Here is a 17,182-nt window from a genome sequence, read left to right on the forward strand (position 1 = left end):
ATAAGTACATAAGTACATTGACTTTTAATGCTCGTGCGTAGCTAAAAAATAATCCTATACATTGTGTATTGCCTTCTTTCTTTCTCTCACTCTCTCCCTCTCTTTCTGATTAAATTGCACTTTGTGTCATCTCTAGCACTATTAAGTTTGCATTTTAGCGTGTGCATGCATTTTGCATATATGTATGTATTAATATTAGGGCCCCTTGGCGTTTGTCGCGCACCAGAAGCAGTGCAACTAACACTAGATATAAGTTTGTTCGCAGGAATTATGCCGCACATGTTGAATGCCATGCAGCGAACATGTCGAATAGCAACGACGTGTTGCAAATCTCTGCAAAAACAATAATTAATTGTCGATTTTTCATATTTTCTTACTCTATTTTCGCATGTACATACATATTTACGTAAATGTTATTTGTTTGCAGTTCGGTTTTGTGGGATCCGTGGCTGGGTGTTGCTAAGGTGGGGCATTGTGTTTGGACTGATAATTTGTATTGTATTAATATAATAGTATTGTGTGCGTATATGCGGGTGGTGAACGTGGGCTTCTTTTAGAGGGTTAAGTGTTTAAAGTTCCAAGTGGTTATGTATGGGTAAGTGGTTATGTATGGATGTTGTTGATTAGCTTAAACTTTTTTGTCGAAAAGTTTTAAATAGTTTCTTACTACTGCAGTGTGGTTATTTGGGAATGGGTTTTTGTATGTAGAGTTGGTAAACTGTTTTATTTAAAAAGGTGCACTCTCTTATTTTTTATTATGTAGCTGGATTTGGAAAGTGGTTTTGAGTAGACTGAAATAGACAAATATCAAATATCATCTCGCTGATTTTATTGAATGAATACATCGCTAGACATATACCACGATCGTCATTACGCTCTCTATTCGCCATGACTGCAGTGGTTTTTGCATTCGGGGTGAAGCTACTGAAGAGATGGCTATGTATGAATTCATTGACTTGGAACTTGGTGTTTGGGGGCTTTTGTGGTCGCTGATTTCGAATCCAATATGGAGACCAAATTTTATAATTTTTTACTTTTCATCACAAACTCGTATAAATAATGTTTTCGAGGTCGCTGATGTCAGATTTTTGAAAATCAAAATTGCCGATCCAATATGGCGACTAAATTTTATGATTTTCTCATTTTTACCATAAACTTTAATATACGGGGGTTTTCAAGGTGGCGATGTCAGATTTTTTAATTCAAAATGCGGATTCGGAGCAAAAAAATTAAATTTAAAAATAGTAGACCACATTTTTTTTTATATATTTTTCCCTAACCACATAGTTGCTTGAAATAGAAAAAAAAACTGTACAAATTTGTACTTGAGTATTTATTTTATTTACCCTAGCTAAATGAATTTTTATTTAAATTGTCAAGTCCTAGAACTAAAGCGGAATATCATCGACGCTTGGGAGGAATTGAAAACTGTTTACGCAAAACTTTATGGACTTTCGAACAAAGACTGTCATTTAGTTGTTATCTAAATGTCCGCTGAATGCCTTTTTTCGAAAGCTGGTGCTACATACAGCCACCGAGAAACGCAACCACTTAACCACTTTGTTTTTTTCGGCGAACCTGGTTAAACCGCTTTACTTTATTTAAGGCTATATAACAAAATAATTAGAACTTTTTTTATGAAAAAGTGTTTTTGTGAATACTCACTGTAAAAAAAGTGCCTTTAAAAAATCGATTAATCGATTATTTCTAAATATTTTTTTGGCTTGTGATTAATCATATGATTATTTAATCGATTATTTTACTTTTTTTTGCCATTCCTTTTTACTGCTGAAATATGTATATGTTTTGAATTCTTTGGGAATTTTGTGATAAGCACTTGTAAGATATTGGTAATTGAGGGATTTTTACCCAATTTTCGTGGGTAATTTAACGAAGAATGTCTGGCAACACTGATTCCATCTAAGGATATCTAAAATGTTCTAGTTGGCGAAATTAAGACGTTAAAACTGTATACAAATATGTTTCTTATATTTCTCAAATTACTGAAATAATTAAGCACGAAACCGACAAATGGTTTATTATCTCTGAATAAGTAAAACTATTGTATTATATTTTGCAAAAAAAATGTGCGGTTAGACTGAGTAAATCTTTCTCGACAATTATTTTAAATAACTTGATCTTTTTCACTAGGAGTTCGGTTACCTTTTGTTGATTAAAGAATGCTGTTGTGCTGTTGAATAGAAACCATTTTCAAATTATCATTTGAGACTTTCGAAAGTAGATATACAAATTTTCATTTTATCAGCCTTCCGGCTGCTGTAGATGCGCAAAGCGAGTGAAAAAAAATGCAATTTGTTGTTCTTTTTTTGAGGTACGTATAACTTTGAAATGAATTATAAACTCTTCAACTGTTGTTGCAATTAAAAAGTTTCAATTTTATCTCATATTCCAAATACCAGCTTAAATGGCGTGGTTAGCATCAAATTGCAGGAAATGTAAAAACCAAAATTTATAAACGGAAACTTTGAATGCTAGAGAAATGATGCGTGCGGGTCGGCTGCGGTTTGGATTGTGCTAAGCTCTTTTTGTTATTTATTTATTTAAGTGGTGTTTATTGTTATTGTTGTAGTTAGTGTGCTTCCTTTTCGCTCTTCTTGTATTTGTTACTGAACGCGGACGCCGTTAGCGCGGAAGTGATTGAGAGTATCAAGTCACCATAAATATTGTATATATATATATATATATATATATATTGTAGAGGCGGGGTGCGGTGTAATCGTAGTTTGATTCTCGTGGATTTTGTGGGCTCTATAAAAAAGTAAACTTGATTGTGCTGTAAATCATTTGTGCTTGGGTGGATATGTGTTGTTATCAAATAATATTGTTGTTGGCGATCTCTTCTCTATCGGTTGTGTGATTTAATTAGTTTAATTTTTTGTTTGCCATCAATTTGATTTTTATGTTTTTGTTTGATTTGGTGGTATTTATTTGCTAAACTTTTTGACTGCATGTCTTTATTTGTTCTTGTTTGATTGACATAAAAGGGCAATAAAAGAAACTTAAACATAAAATAAATTTAACTGGCTTTAAGAGTAAATAACCGCTAGCAGTAAACAAAAAAAAAAACAAACGAAAGCCCATATGTATAAGTAACAAAACGCTTAAATAGTTAGGTAAAAAAAGCTAAAAAAAAATTATTGAAATTTTCAATAAATTCGCATTAAAAGGCATCGTACCTGCCACACTGGCAACTTAATTATGGCACACCGCAAACTTACCTGTGATTTAGAACGCATCGTCGGTTGGTATTTGCGGCGTATTTTGCGTGGGCAACAAACGCATAGCAGACGCACAAAAGCTCTGAAAGGAAACAACAGCAAAATTTATGAAAATTTTAAATAAGCGCATTGAAATGTAAAAATAAAAATCTTAAATTCGCATATCAGCATAATTTGTAAGCAATTGGGGTACGAAGGAAATCTCAGCTCAGCACATTTTACATAAACCCGCAAAAGTGGGCTGTGCTTTGATTTTATTACTCTTTTGTATTTGCAGTGAAAATAGAACACAAAAGTTCTGGTAAACATGCCGCTTATATGTAAGATATTGGTAAACATGTTCTACAAACATATGTACATATGTACATACAGAAGTGTGTTGCGAGGTAAATAGCGATACTAACCCTTGGTGGGATACTCGACGGCAACCCTTAGCATTTTAAGGGCATTTAAGTGCCTACCTTCCAATATCTATCAGTGTTCAGCTATCTCCTTTGTGCCTGGATATTTACAGCTGCGGCAGAACCTGTTTAAAAGTATAGCGAACCCTTTGGCCAGTGCCATATGGAGACCGCTGTGAGTTTGTATGGATTTGCCCTATTCATTCCTAACAGCGCCTTGGTTTTAAATGGGTCCTGTACAACTTTACTTTTGCTTAGCTTTGAAATGGTAAACTTCGCTGAATATGCTTTTGATTTCCCTTAGCTAGGCGCCCACGCCCGCCACGTTACATGTATCCCCATGACCTAGAAGCTGTCTATAGATATTATAAAATAAAAGCGTAGAGTTGCCACATATACGTATGTATGTATAAAAAGTAAAATGAATAAAATGCGTAAGTTATGTTATATGTCACAATATAAATCTTAACATGAAGTCTATTTAAGAATACATATTTTCAAATAGGGTTGTGACCCATCTCAAAATGCAATATCAACTATCTTATTTTTTTATAAATATGAAAAAAACTGTGTGTGTGCCCGCTTATAACTTTTTTGGTTCTTCCCTCGGACTGACAATCAGCTTGGTCTTATTCCGAATGGACGGTGCTGCCACCTAATTTATAAACTACTAATTAACAGAATATGGTTGTCAAATTAAAGGTGTTTGAGAAAGTTTCAAATCTTTTCGAGTGAAGTTGTCACTTAATTTTTCTTTGGAAAAAAAGTAATTACGTAAATTTTATTTATAAAAAGCCCGTGTGTCTCTGTTTATAGACTTGCAAACTACTTTGCCAAATTGAGTTAAAATCCATTGGATATATTTGCACTGGTGCCTATTCTGCAGAGGGTAAAAAAATTCCGCTGGGTGGCGCTGGAGGTAAGATATCTTTAAAATTGTATTTACAGACCGATTTCATTCAAACTCAGAGCAGGTTACTTAAATTCACTAGGAGTTGTCAAACTCTCGAACACTCTCTTTAATCTCTACGCAATGCTAAGTATTAGGAACTCTGCGGGCGGCAAAAGAAAACTAAATAATCTATTTGAAAATATTAATTTAATCCTTGAAAATTTATAGGAGAAGGTTTACTCTTAAATAGCGAATTTTTTTCGCATGGACTACTATATTTTTTATGTTCACGGATTGTCAACCGAACCATAAATTTTTTTGCGCACCAGATATGCTAGGAAAGTATATCGTATATTCAAAAGCATTGCAATAAGCTTCTGATATTAAGATACGTTTCATATGTGTATTTAGCTAGAGATAGATCTTGAAAGTTGCAGGGTGTAGCGAAGAGCGTCGGGTATGATTTCTAAGTAATGAGAATTTAGGGCCATTTCTCTTCCATGGTCCCCCACAAGTTGTGCCCTAATCGAGGAAGAGGAGAGCGCCTGCATTGACGCCTGACCACCAGAGAAAATACTTCCTGACAGCGATTGCGTGGTCCGGTAGGCGAAAAGATAGCTTCAGATTAAGTTGTTAAATGAAAATCCATACACCTACCCGGAAACCATTTTTGATCCGTCAATAAAGACAGACATTCACTCCGTGAACCGGATATCTCCTCGAATACAGTCACTGCGGCTTGGAAATTGCGTGCGGAGCTTGTGATTGGTCGAGTTGGGAGGTTGTAATCGTTAGGAAGCGCTTTCATTTTAAATGGGACCATATTTAGGATGGCTAGAAAGGCCTTCCTTTCCAATAACTTAAAGCACTTTCAATAAAAATGATCTATAGGAGCGATAGTAAATTGGGCAGAACGTTGAAAACCTTCACCAGGTAGAATTTCACTGAAGCCGCTGCGCCAATAGAGGCTGATCTCTGGATTCCTTTAAGTATTTTAACAACGCAGTTGGCATAGTTATTTCTTTTTTCTTACATATTTAAAGTGGATTGGGTATTGTAGAAGTGCGAGTTAAGAAAGGCCAATGTGGAAGGTTGCTATGATTCGTGGTCGCGATGCAGGCGCATATCTGGGAGTTGGATGGACTTGCCTTGTCTATTCTGGAGAACTAGACAATTAACTCATTTAAGCCCTTTAAGTCTCCGCCACTGGATGAGATGCATAGGCAGCGGATATATCTTCGAGGAAGGAAAAGGTCCAATAAAACGGAGCTAGTCATGTTCGTTAGGAGATATAAAGTGCTTTATGCACAATCGGTGGATTCTTAGGAAGCTAAATGTTGAAAAGGCCAGACATCAAGTTAATTATTCACATTTTATGGGGTCATCTTCTGATATAAATCACCGAAAAATCCTACAGGATATTATATAAAACATTTAAAAACTGTATGGATGCCTCTATGGCTCAGAACTATGCGCTTGCTAAGCTTCAGTCACTTGCTATTTGTTTTACCGCCTATCAACAAGCATGCCACTTTAAGATTACACAACCTCCAGATATATTCGCTGTTGTTTTTCGTTGTAGTCACTTTGAAGCAAATTTGTGCCTTATAAAAATTCATTTACATACTTATTCATGCAAACCTGCATGTACAAAGTTTCCTGTTTACTCCCCGCAAACATATTCTGAGCGCTCAGAATATATGAGTCGGAAAGGAGTCCTAGGTAGGTAAGAAATATGAGTTTCAAAAACAAAAATTTTTTTACTCTTATATGAATCTTTTAGGAGTCATATATGATCCAAGTTATGAGCCAGCACTTTGTGCCAGTATAAAAACAATAACGACTAGAAATTTATATCTAAACTTGTTTATACAGATATGAAAAATAATTAGGAAGGAAAAATAAACAAAATTTAGCTGCAGCAACTGCTATTACATGAATGCTGGAATATATGAACATATGTATATACATATGTATGTATGCGCAGAGGTTTTTATATAAATATGCAACAGTATTTGAAATGAATTCCTTGCTAACATGGCTCTAAAGTAAGTTCATTAAGAGAGTTGAAGAATAAAGCGAATAAGAGTCAGAACAGCATACAAGGAGCTCCGAAAGTAGGCATTTATGAAGCCAATAAGAGTCATTTAAGAGCTTCAAAAAGAGTCCAAAATGAGCCGTATATGAGGCCAATAAGAGTCCAATATGACTCATATTGAGGCTCATTTGATGTATGAATTTAAGCTCATATAGGACGACCTTCGCAGACTCGGACTCTTAAAAGAGCTCATAATGAGCACAAAGGCTCCGAAATGGGACTCCTTAAAGACTCATTTATGACTCCAAATGTTTGCTGGGCTGTTTTTGCTTGGCACTCAAGTTTTAAAGGACAATGAGATTTCCTTTTCACTTTTTATCTGGCGTTTAGTCGCAAAATATCGCCTAAAACGGTTTATGTAGATGTCCTTCCTTTCCACTTATGTACAAGTACTCATACCTACATTGCCTACAACATAAATTAGTAAGTGTGTGCTTTATTTTCCATTAATAAGCAAATTTGGCGTTGAGGTAAAATAAGGGAGAAACAAAAAAAAATAAAAAATTTGCTGTCAGATTTTGATGTAGTGCAGTGGGGTGGTGGCTGTAGACCGAACATATTTTTTCCCAAGGGCACAATAAAGCTATTGCTCAAGAAAATTATGTATATAGTAAGTATTCGATAAGATTTTTTTTTGCTTAATGGTGTCAGGCTGCAAGATACCCTGCTGGGAAATTTACTTATTCCTTAAAGGTGATGCGATTGTTTTAGCATTGTAATACATACTTAGTTGGAGTGCAGAAATTTATGTACGTAGGAACTTCAGGTAAAATGCTGGAAGCATTGGGATTTTGCTTCCATCTGACGAAAAGGGCAGCAGAAAGTCATCGGCTGCTGTTCAATGCTTAGAGAGAGCATGCTCTATCAATTTCAGCCAGTGGGAACTGGTTCCAACATTTCAAAAGTAGTGATATTAACACAGCCGACAAGCAGAGCGAAGCAATCAATCAGCCTGGTCCCCAACTGGTCCTAAACCACTGCCCACCTAGTTTCAAACTGTTTTCAAACTTCGCCTCAACTAGTCCCTAATTTACCCCCAATTAACCCCGAACTACTCCCCAAATGGTCCAGAATAAGCCCCGTCCTTTAAGACTTAAACAATGTTTTTCGCACACATAATTATTATGAAAAGACTTTTATTATATAAGTCTTAAAATAATGAAAGTAAAAAAGTATTTTCATTTTCAAAACAATAAAATATAAAATCTAAAAAAAATTAGCCGAAAAAATTTGAATAAAAAACGAACAAAATACGTAATAAATGTTTTTAAAAATTTAATGAAATTAAAAAAAAACATAAACTCCTTTTAAAGGAATAAAATCTAAAAACTGAAAGAAAATTTAATTAAATACAGACAAAAAAATGAAATAAGTTTCTAAAAGTTAAGCGAAATTAACAAGAAACATTCTTCTTAAAATAATAAGATCTAAAAATTTAATTGAAAAAAGTAAACAGCTATTTGGGTTTATAAAAATTAAGTGGGATCAACAAAGTATTTATATTTTTAAAGTAATAAAATCTTATCATAAAAAATACATAAATAAATTTAAATAAAAATAAGTAGAAGTTCCTAAAAATTAAATGAAATTAAAAAGTTCCCTTTTAAAACAATAAAATCCTAAAATTGTGTGTAAATAAATTTACAAAAATGTAAATAAAAAATCGCATAATAAATAAATTATATGTACAAATTAAATGAAAATTAAATAAAAATTGTTAATTAAAAAAATGAAGAAGTAAATAAAATATGTTTTTAAAAATTCAAATAAAGCAAAAATGTANGATAAATAAATAAATAAAAAAAAAGAAGTAAATAAAATATGTTTTTAAAAATTCAAATAAAGCAAAAATGTATATTTAATTTTCAAAAGATACAATCTAAAATTTAAGAGATAATTAAATAAAAATATAAAATTTATTTAATAAATAGAAAAATATTCGTAGGATGAGGATTCGAGCTTTGGATCTCTCGATTGCCACGCCAGTCCTTTGCTCTCTTTGGAACATGCTCAAGTGCTTTCTTTCAAAAGAGTTTGTCACCAAGAAAGTTGGAAATAGAGCAAGAATTTCGTGCAAGAATAAACAAAATCTTTCAAATTATCTGGCATACTGTCGTTCGATTGTCTTACAAAAGACCTGCAACTATATTAGTGTGAATTGTTTTACATTTTTAACTCAGGCGCGTATGGCGAACTTTCTTTTTGGTGGCGGTCCGATTTAATATCGATTTTTCACTTTGACATTTTTGTTTTTGTATGAGGAACGAAGTGTCTACCAAAGGTGCAACTCGAACGTTTTCATTTGGTACGCCATTCCCTGCAGGCTTCTTTCATATTACATATGTACGTAAATAAAAATCTGTACAGGCGTATAAAATACACATACTATATATAAACAACAAAGCAGCAATGATTTGGCGCTAAAATTTGGCTTCTACCAGCATTAGAACGAGTACATGTTTACTTTGTATGCTGTATGCTTTTATGTATGTATGTATGTATGTATGTTTTTACGTACATAGTTAGTATCGTCGGTCCCTACGAAGAGTAGCACATTTCATTATTCGCGTCGAAAAGTAGCACATTTCAGATTCTCGCGTGGAAGACTAGCACATTTCACTAATCGCGTGGAAGACTAGCACATTTCAGATTTTTGCGTGGAAGACTAGCACATTTCGTTATTTGCGTGGAAGACTAGCACATTTCAGATTTTTGCGTGGAAGACTAGCACATTTCAGATTTTCGCTTGGAAGAGTAGCATATTTCAGATTGTTAAGCCGCGAAAACTGCACGTCTCCGGTTTAAAGTAAAACGTGCTAGTCTTCCACGGTAATTTGAGATGTGCTACTCTTCGTTGGGAGCGACGGTATATGATTAGATGTTTTAGAAATGAAATTGTAAAAATGGGATGGTGTAAAACAGGTATTGTACGCAAAATTGTAGTTTGTGGTCAAAACGTCCAACTAGATTAAACGTCCTTTGAAATTTTTATAATTCAATCTTCTTGAAAAAAAAAACTAAACACTTTGATTTACTACGATTGCCTACTATTCTTGTTACTAGTGTTCGCCCAGCGGTTGAAATTCAGCACCTAAAACTAAAGCTAGTTGAGTTGAGTTGAGTTGAGTTGAGTTGAGTTGAGTTGAGTTGAGTTGAGTTGAGTTGAGTTGAGTTGAGTTGAGTTGAGTTGAGTTGAGTTGAGTTGAGTTGAGTTGAGTTGAGTTGAGTTGAGTTGAGTTGAGTTGAGTTGAGTTGAGTTGAGTTGAGTTGAGTTGAGTTGAGTTGAGTTGAGTTGAGTTGAGTTGAGTTGAGTTGAGTTGAGTTGAGTTGAGTTGAGTTGAGTTGAGTTGAGTTGAGTTGAGTTGAGTTGAGTTGAGTTGAGTTGAGTTGAGTTGAGTTGAGTTGAGTTGAGTTGAGTTGAGTTGAGTTGAGTTGAGTTGAGTTGAGTTGAGTTGAGTTGAGTTGAGTTGAGTTGAGTTGAGTTGAGTTGAGTTGAGTTGAGTTGAGTTGAGTTGAGTTGAGTTGAGTTGAGTTGAGTTGAGTTGAGTTGAGTTGAGTTGAGTTGAGTTGAGTTGAGTTGAGTTGAGTTGAGTTGAGTTGAGTTGAGTTGAGTTGAGTTGAGTTGAGTTGAGTTGAGTTGAGTTGAGTTGAGTTGAGTTGAGTTGAGTTGAGTTGAGTTGAGTTGAGTTGAGTTGAGTTGAGTTGAGTTGAGTTGAGTTGAGTTGAGTTGAGTTGAGTTGAGTTGAGTTGAGTTGAGTTGAGTTGAGTTGAGTTGAGTTGAGTTGAGTTGAGTTGAGTTGAGTTGAGTTGAGTTGAGTTGAGTTGAGTTGAGTTGAGTTGAGTTGAGTTGAGTTGAGTTGAGTTGAGTTGAGTTGAGTTGAGTTGAGGAAGAGGAGAGCGCCTGCATTGACGCCTGACCACCAGAGAAAATACTTCCTGACAGCGATTGCGTGGTCCGGTAGGCGAAAAGATAGCTTCAGATTAAGTTGTTAAATGAAAATCCATACACCTACCCGGAAACCATTTTTGATCCGTCAATAAAGACAGACATTCACTCCGTGAACCGGATATCTCCTCGAATACAGTCACTGCGGCTTGGAAATTGTGTGCGGAGCTTGTGATTGGTCGAGTTCTTTGGGAGGTTGTAATCGTTACGAAGCGCTTCCATTTTAAATGGGACCATATTTAGGATGGCTAGAAAGGCCTTCCTTTCCAATAACTTAAAGCACTTTCAATAAAAAAGATCTATAGGAGCGATAGTAAATTGGGCAGAACGTTGAAAACCTTCACCAGGTAGAATTTCACTGAAGCCGTTGCGCCAATAGAGGCTGAACTATGGCTCTATGGCTCAGAACTATGCGCTTGTTTAGCTTCAGTCACTTGCTATTTCTTTTACCGCCTATCAACAAGCATGCCACTTTAAGATTACACAACCTCCAGATATATTCGCTGTTGTTTTTCGTTGTAGTCACTTTGAAGCAAATTTGTGCCTTATAAAAATTCATTTACATACTTATTCATGCAAACCTGCATGTACAAAGTTTCCTGTTTACTCCCCGCAAACATGTTCTGAGCGCTCAGAATATATGAGTCGGAAAGGAGTCCTAGGTAAGTAAGAAATATGAGTTGAGTTGAGTTGAGTTGAGTTGAGTTGAGTTGAGTTGAGTTGAGTTGAGTTGAGTTGAGTTGAGTTGAGTTGAGTTGAGTTGAGTTGAGTTGAGTTGAGTTGAGTTGAGTTGAGTTGAGTTGAGTTGAGTTGAGTTGAGTTGAGTTCAGTTGAGTTGAGTTGAGTTCAGTTGAGTTGGAAATGCGTTTAATTAAGGTGAACTGAGTTCAGGTGAGGTGAGTTTAGATAAGTTAAGGTGAATTAGGACGATTTGTACTATATAGATATTACCAAGCTTAGCTCTATAAGTATCAATATTTAATTTTCGCACTTCACCTTCAAAATACCTTTCTAATGATATATAACATTTACGTAAGAAATATAGCTGAAAAAGGGTGTAAAATTGTATATGATATACTCGTAGAAAACATGTCAACTGTTCTATATGCGCGAGTATTTTCGCACGTAGTCGTTACCTCAAGCTAACTTCATAAGCAAATTATAGCTGCAAGTATTCACGCGACATACTACTGCTCTTGTGCTACGGTGGAAAAGTGAAAGGCTTAGAATAGCTTTTGAATCTCCGAACCCGTAAACCAAAGAAATTGAGCTTTGTATTATTTTTGGGTAGCAACATAACTGGTATGAAGATGAACATTTGTTTAGTATTTAAATCTTTTCTAAAGACATATAAACTACAACTCCCAAAATTAGAAACTTATTTTCTTAAACTCACAAGGAAACACTACTTTATACTATAAAGTTTATAGCCACTAAATGCCAACGGCACTGCGCCAGAAGATATGCTGGAGCTTGGAAAATTTCTAAAAAATTAATCATGAATTTTGTAATTTAGAGGACACCTATTTTTAACGTTTTTTCTTTTTGCTCAAAACTGATTTATAAGAGGGCTAGTCGCAGATCATGATCAAAAACCTAATATTGGTATTTTGATCTTTGGGAATATTATTACTTACCTCCTGAAATCCCTGCTCCAACAGGCGTATATCACCGGATTCATGCAGGAGTTTATCCATCCCAGCCAGGTCACTATCGCCGACACTATTTCCTCGTGCTCGATACATTCCACGCAGAAACCGGAAAGAAGATTTACAACAAAGAACGGCAGCCAGCACACGATGAATACACCCATTACTATACCCAGTGTCTTGGCTGCCTTCTTCTCTTTGGCGAATTTCGCCAACTTTCGTGACAAAGAGAAATTCTTTCCCATATGTCTATGCCGTGCTAAGCCATTATTGTGCAGCGCCGATAGTGGCTCGTCGTCGGGCTCTTCGGGTGTCGAAGTCGTCGTACCGGACGTACTGTGATTGTGATGTGCCGAGTGAAGATGCGAATGGTGCCGATGGTGTTGTGCGCCTTCGCCACTGGGCGCGCCACCCAGCGAACCGTGAATTGTCGGATGATGCGATGCACTGGTCGAAGGTTCACGCGTCGTGCCACCACGATGGATGCGTAATGTCAATTGCAGTTCACCGGACGCCATTAGCACTTGTTTGGTGCCGATTTTTAGTGAACGTGTTTGAATCACCGCCGCACGATAAATGCGACAATATGTGAAAACCATGACTAGCAGTGGCAGGTAAAATGAGATTGTTGACGAGAATACCAAATAGCCGAGGTGCTCCGTAAAGGTGCATTTGTAGGCGGGCATCTCTCCATCCCGCGCCGCACGCCACCACACAATCGCTGGAAAGCTAATGGCGCTCGAACATACCCACACAGCGCAAATGAGCGCAGCGGCCCGTTTCACTGTCATGCGCATCGGATACGAGAAGGGGTCGGTGATGGCCCAATAACGATCCAATGATATCACACATAAATTCAGTATGGAGGCGGTGCTGAAGAGTACGTCCAGCGAACGCCAAATGTCACACCAATCGGTACCGAAGAACCACGTATTCTCAAGCACTTCGTACAGCGCCGAAAAGGGCATCACAACCAAACCCACCAAGCAATCAGCTACCGCCAGGCTCGTAATGAAGTAATTTGTAGCCGTGTGTAGATAACGTTCACGTATAACAGCCAAAATTACCAGTGAATTTCCGAATACGGTGGCAAAAGAGAAGAGGAAGAGAAACGATAATAGCGAGATACGATCGTTGGGAAGCAGGCCGAGAAACTCGCCCAGGTGCGGATCGCGGGTGCCATTACTAACATCGTATATGTACGATGTCAGCGAGCGATTGGAGGCGATGACTGTAGAGGCGGTGGTTGGAGTGATAACTTCAGTGCCAGTAGTGGTCAACAGCTGCTGTGGCTGCTGTTCGGCGCTTTCGAGAAAGCCATTGAAGTAGTCAAAGATATCGTCGGAGATGTTGAAGCTTGTATAGAAGTGAGGTGGCGGTTCGCCTTGAGCTTCCGTGGTGCGATTGTCAGAGCGGGTATTTGATTGCTGATATGAGAATGTTGATGCGGGTTGCTGCGGCGCTGAAGATAGTTGTTGCATGGAAGGCTCCAGCTCTGGTGCGACGAGTGAGAATTCGGACAGCTCATCTGCCGTATACTGCCAATAGTAAAGCGAGTTATTAACGCCGGTGACGGTGTCAGGTGGGGGGGCACTTCCTCCTCTACTGCTCGAGGCATAGACATTGTTGAAGTTTTTGTTTTTGTAGTTAGTGGTGGCGGTGATGGTGGTGCTATTCGTACTGCCGATGCTACTTGCGACGCTATGACTATTCACATAATTCATTATCGTGACTGACGCATGCGTACGATGCTCAAGCAACGCTTAAGATTACCGTGCGTGGATATGGGTGACAAATTGCTGTACTATCTGCCAGTCGTACATGCTAACATACATACACATCACAGTTATTTGCGATCACTTAAGCGACACAGCTGCAACTGGCCTTTCCTTAGCTGCGGTGAAACATTGACGCAGCGAAGTTCGTACGTATTTACGTGCACCGTTATTGTTGCGCGTAATATTTTTTATTTATTATTAGTCTGCAAAGCACAAAAAAGAAAAAAAAGAAAAAGTGAGCAGTAATGACAAACAGGCTGGCTTTTTATACTAAATATAATCTTGATTTNGCGCTTAAGATTACCGTGCGTGGATATGGGTGACTAATTGCTGTACTATCTGCCAGTCGTACATGCTAACATACATACACATCACAGTTATTTGCGATCACTTAAGCGACACAGCTGCAACTGCCCTTTCCTTAGCTGCGGTGAAACATTGACGCAGCGAAGTTCGTACGTATTTACGTGCACCGTTATTGTTGCGCGTAATATTATTATTTATTATTAGTCTGCAAAGCACAAAAAAGAAAAAAAGAAAAAGTGAGCAGTAATGACAAACAGGCTGGCTTTTTATACTAAATATAATCTTGATTTGCTTTATTGCTTAATTAAATCTAATTGTGTGAAATTTAGAATGCATCCTGCTGTGTGACTTCCTGCTGCCTACATTTTCTGTATTATTCTAAAGCCCTTATTCAATCTTTCATTCAGCAGGCACAAACGAGCTGGTAATTAATTAAACTGGTGAAAGGGCAGCAAGCACTCGGCGGATAGCAGGTGGGTGGCATATTGCCTGCTCTTATTTTTCGCTGCTTCAAACGTTTCTTTATAAAGAAAGGAGTAAACAAACAAATTAAATTACTGCAAACAGGAAATTTTGTACCCTCTGGCTGTTGGCACGTCGCACAGTCAGAAATGGCACAACTAATTTTTTCACCTGATACCTCACCCGGACCCATTTGGTATACCCACCTTCACAACGATTCGATTCGCTGTATGGCCTACTTTTCCACGGCGCTTCAAAGTATTTAAATTGCAAGCATCCAAGTTAGTGCCTGCATTGAGAAATGTGCAAATTAGCAAAGTCGGAAGGAGAAGGACAAATTGTCAACAATAACACCGAGATCGTATTAAACAAAAAAAAATTAATGCATGGAGTAATATTGTGCGCCATTTACCTGCAGTTAATAACTTTTATATTTTCTTTATTAGAATTTTCGTAAATTAAGTACTTATATTCCTATTTTCAGTTGAATATTATTTAAGTTTAGGATAGATAAATTTTTTCAAATTTTTATTGGCCTGTGTAATATTTGAATTAGTAAAAGTTACCATAGAAAAAAGCGCCCGACGGATTTTGACTCTCTTTTTTGGAAAATGTTCAGTGAGGTCCCCCGAACTAGTAGCAACAGGAATCAGCGAAGGGAAGCAACTTGATGGTTGAAATTATTTGCAGGGTACCGTGATATGTATGTTGGCTTAGAAGGCTGCAGCTTAAACAGGGCTACTCTTTGAAAAGTCAAAATAGACTAAAATATGGACAAGTTATGTATCTATGTATATGAAAAAATTAGTGTCAAACGAAAGGGTGTTAAGCAGTATTTAGCTTGAGCATTTAGAATATTTTTGAGGCATCTGAGGAAAGTTGCCACCTGGTTTAAAGTTAAATTTAAATTATTNTCAAATTTTTATTGGCCTGTGTAATATTTGAATTAGTAAAAGTTACCATAGAAAAAAGCGCCCGACGGATTTTGACTCTCTTTTTTGGAAAATGTTCAGCGAGGTCCCCCGAACTAGTAGCAACAGGAATCAGCGAAGGGAAGCAACTTGATGGTTGAAATTATTTGCAGGGTACCGTGATATGTATGTTGGCTTAGAAGGCTGCAGCTTAAACAGGGCTACTCTTTGAAAAGTCAAAATAGACTAAAATATGGACAAGTTATGTATCTATGTATATGAAAAAATTAGTGTCAAACGAAAGGGTGTTAAGCAGTATTTAGCTTGAGCATTTAGAATATTTTTGAGGCATCTGAGGAAAGTTGCCACCTGGTTTAAAGTTAAATTTAAATTATTAATAAGTTATAATAAGTTAAATTAATTAATAAAAGATGCGTTTCAGTCGAAACGGATTTAAAAAGGCTTAATTTCTAAACTATAGCTATGGTCACAAATGTATCACCAAAATTCAAAATGTTATTGTTCGCAACTTAGGTTTATTATTTTTTAATAAATTTATCGTTGCTTTAATATGGAGTTGACGCAAATTTTCGCACGTATGTAAATACATTTGTACGCATGCATAGGTAATTATGCATTTACATTAACATTGCTATCTGTTGACATATGTAAGTAATACAAGCCTGCTAAGTTCATTGCATCTGCTAACATGTCAGTTACCCGTTGGTTGGCTTTTCGTTTCCATTTTAGCTAAGGTAAGTGACTCTTAAATTTTCTTTAGTCACGCAGTAACATGACTTAATCCTGCCAGGTTGTTAAGAATAGGGACTTTCTTGAAATCTTGCACGTAGAGTGGATTGTATGAACTGCTAAAATTCCAAATTTGAAAGAGTACGAGAGACCCCCATTGCAAAATGGTAGCAAGCATAGTTAGCAAGCAAAAAAGAAGTGAGCGAAATGAGAGGAACGGGAGAAATAAGTAGCAATGCCAACAACAAAACAACTAGCACAGGGTCGCATTTAATGTGCTATGCTTTTTTGAAAAATATATGTGACCTGGTCTACGGAAAGGGGGCTTAGGTGTCAAAAAATCAATTTTCACTTTTTGGTTGATTCGGATGGAAGATGAGATGCTTTTTCACGTGGTGAAAAGCAGAAAATCCTAACTTGCTTAGAAGTGTACTAAAAATGTAGAGAAAGAAGAGTAAAAATACGACAAAATATAATTTATTGGTAATGAACAAAATACATTGAATTATAAGCTATAAAGACATGATTATACACTAGAAAAACGTATTATGGGCCAAAAATAATAATGCTGAGTAATAATAATTTATTATTTATTTATTATTATAAATGTAATGTAATAATGTAATAATAATGTAATAATGTAATAATAATGTAATAATGTAATAATAAATAAATGTAATGTAATAATGTAATAATAATAAATGTAAATAATGAGTAATAATAATGCTCGTCAACACTCATGTTTCATTT

The 17,182-nt window shown here is 36.4% G+C and overlaps 1 protein-coding gene across 1 annotated transcript; it reads right to left on the reverse strand.

Annotated features, from left to right (window-relative positions):
• Positions 1-243: 243 nt before the first annotated feature.
• Positions 244-14,048, reverse strand: Dop1R2 (dopamine receptor 2). Its single transcript, XM_017629679.1, has 3 exons — positions 12,214-14,048; positions 3,240-3,321; positions 244-333 (listed from the first exon to the last, which is right to left on the reverse strand). The coding sequence occupies exons 1-3, from the start codon at positions 13,947-13,949 to the stop codon at positions 244-246; spliced, it is 1,908 nt and encodes a 635-aa protein (XP_017485168.1). The 5' UTR covers positions 13,950-14,048.
• Positions 14,049-17,182: the final 3,134 nt, after the last annotated feature.

The sequence above is a fragment of the Rhagoletis zephyria genome, unplaced genomic scaffold (genome assembly GCF_001687245.7).
Source record: "Rhagoletis zephyria isolate East Lansing unplaced genomic scaffold, Rhagoletis_zephyria_1.1 Rzeph_scaffold_06994, whole genome shotgun sequence".
Taxonomy (NCBI): domain Eukaryota; kingdom Metazoa; phylum Arthropoda; class Insecta; order Diptera; family Tephritidae; genus Rhagoletis; species Rhagoletis zephyria.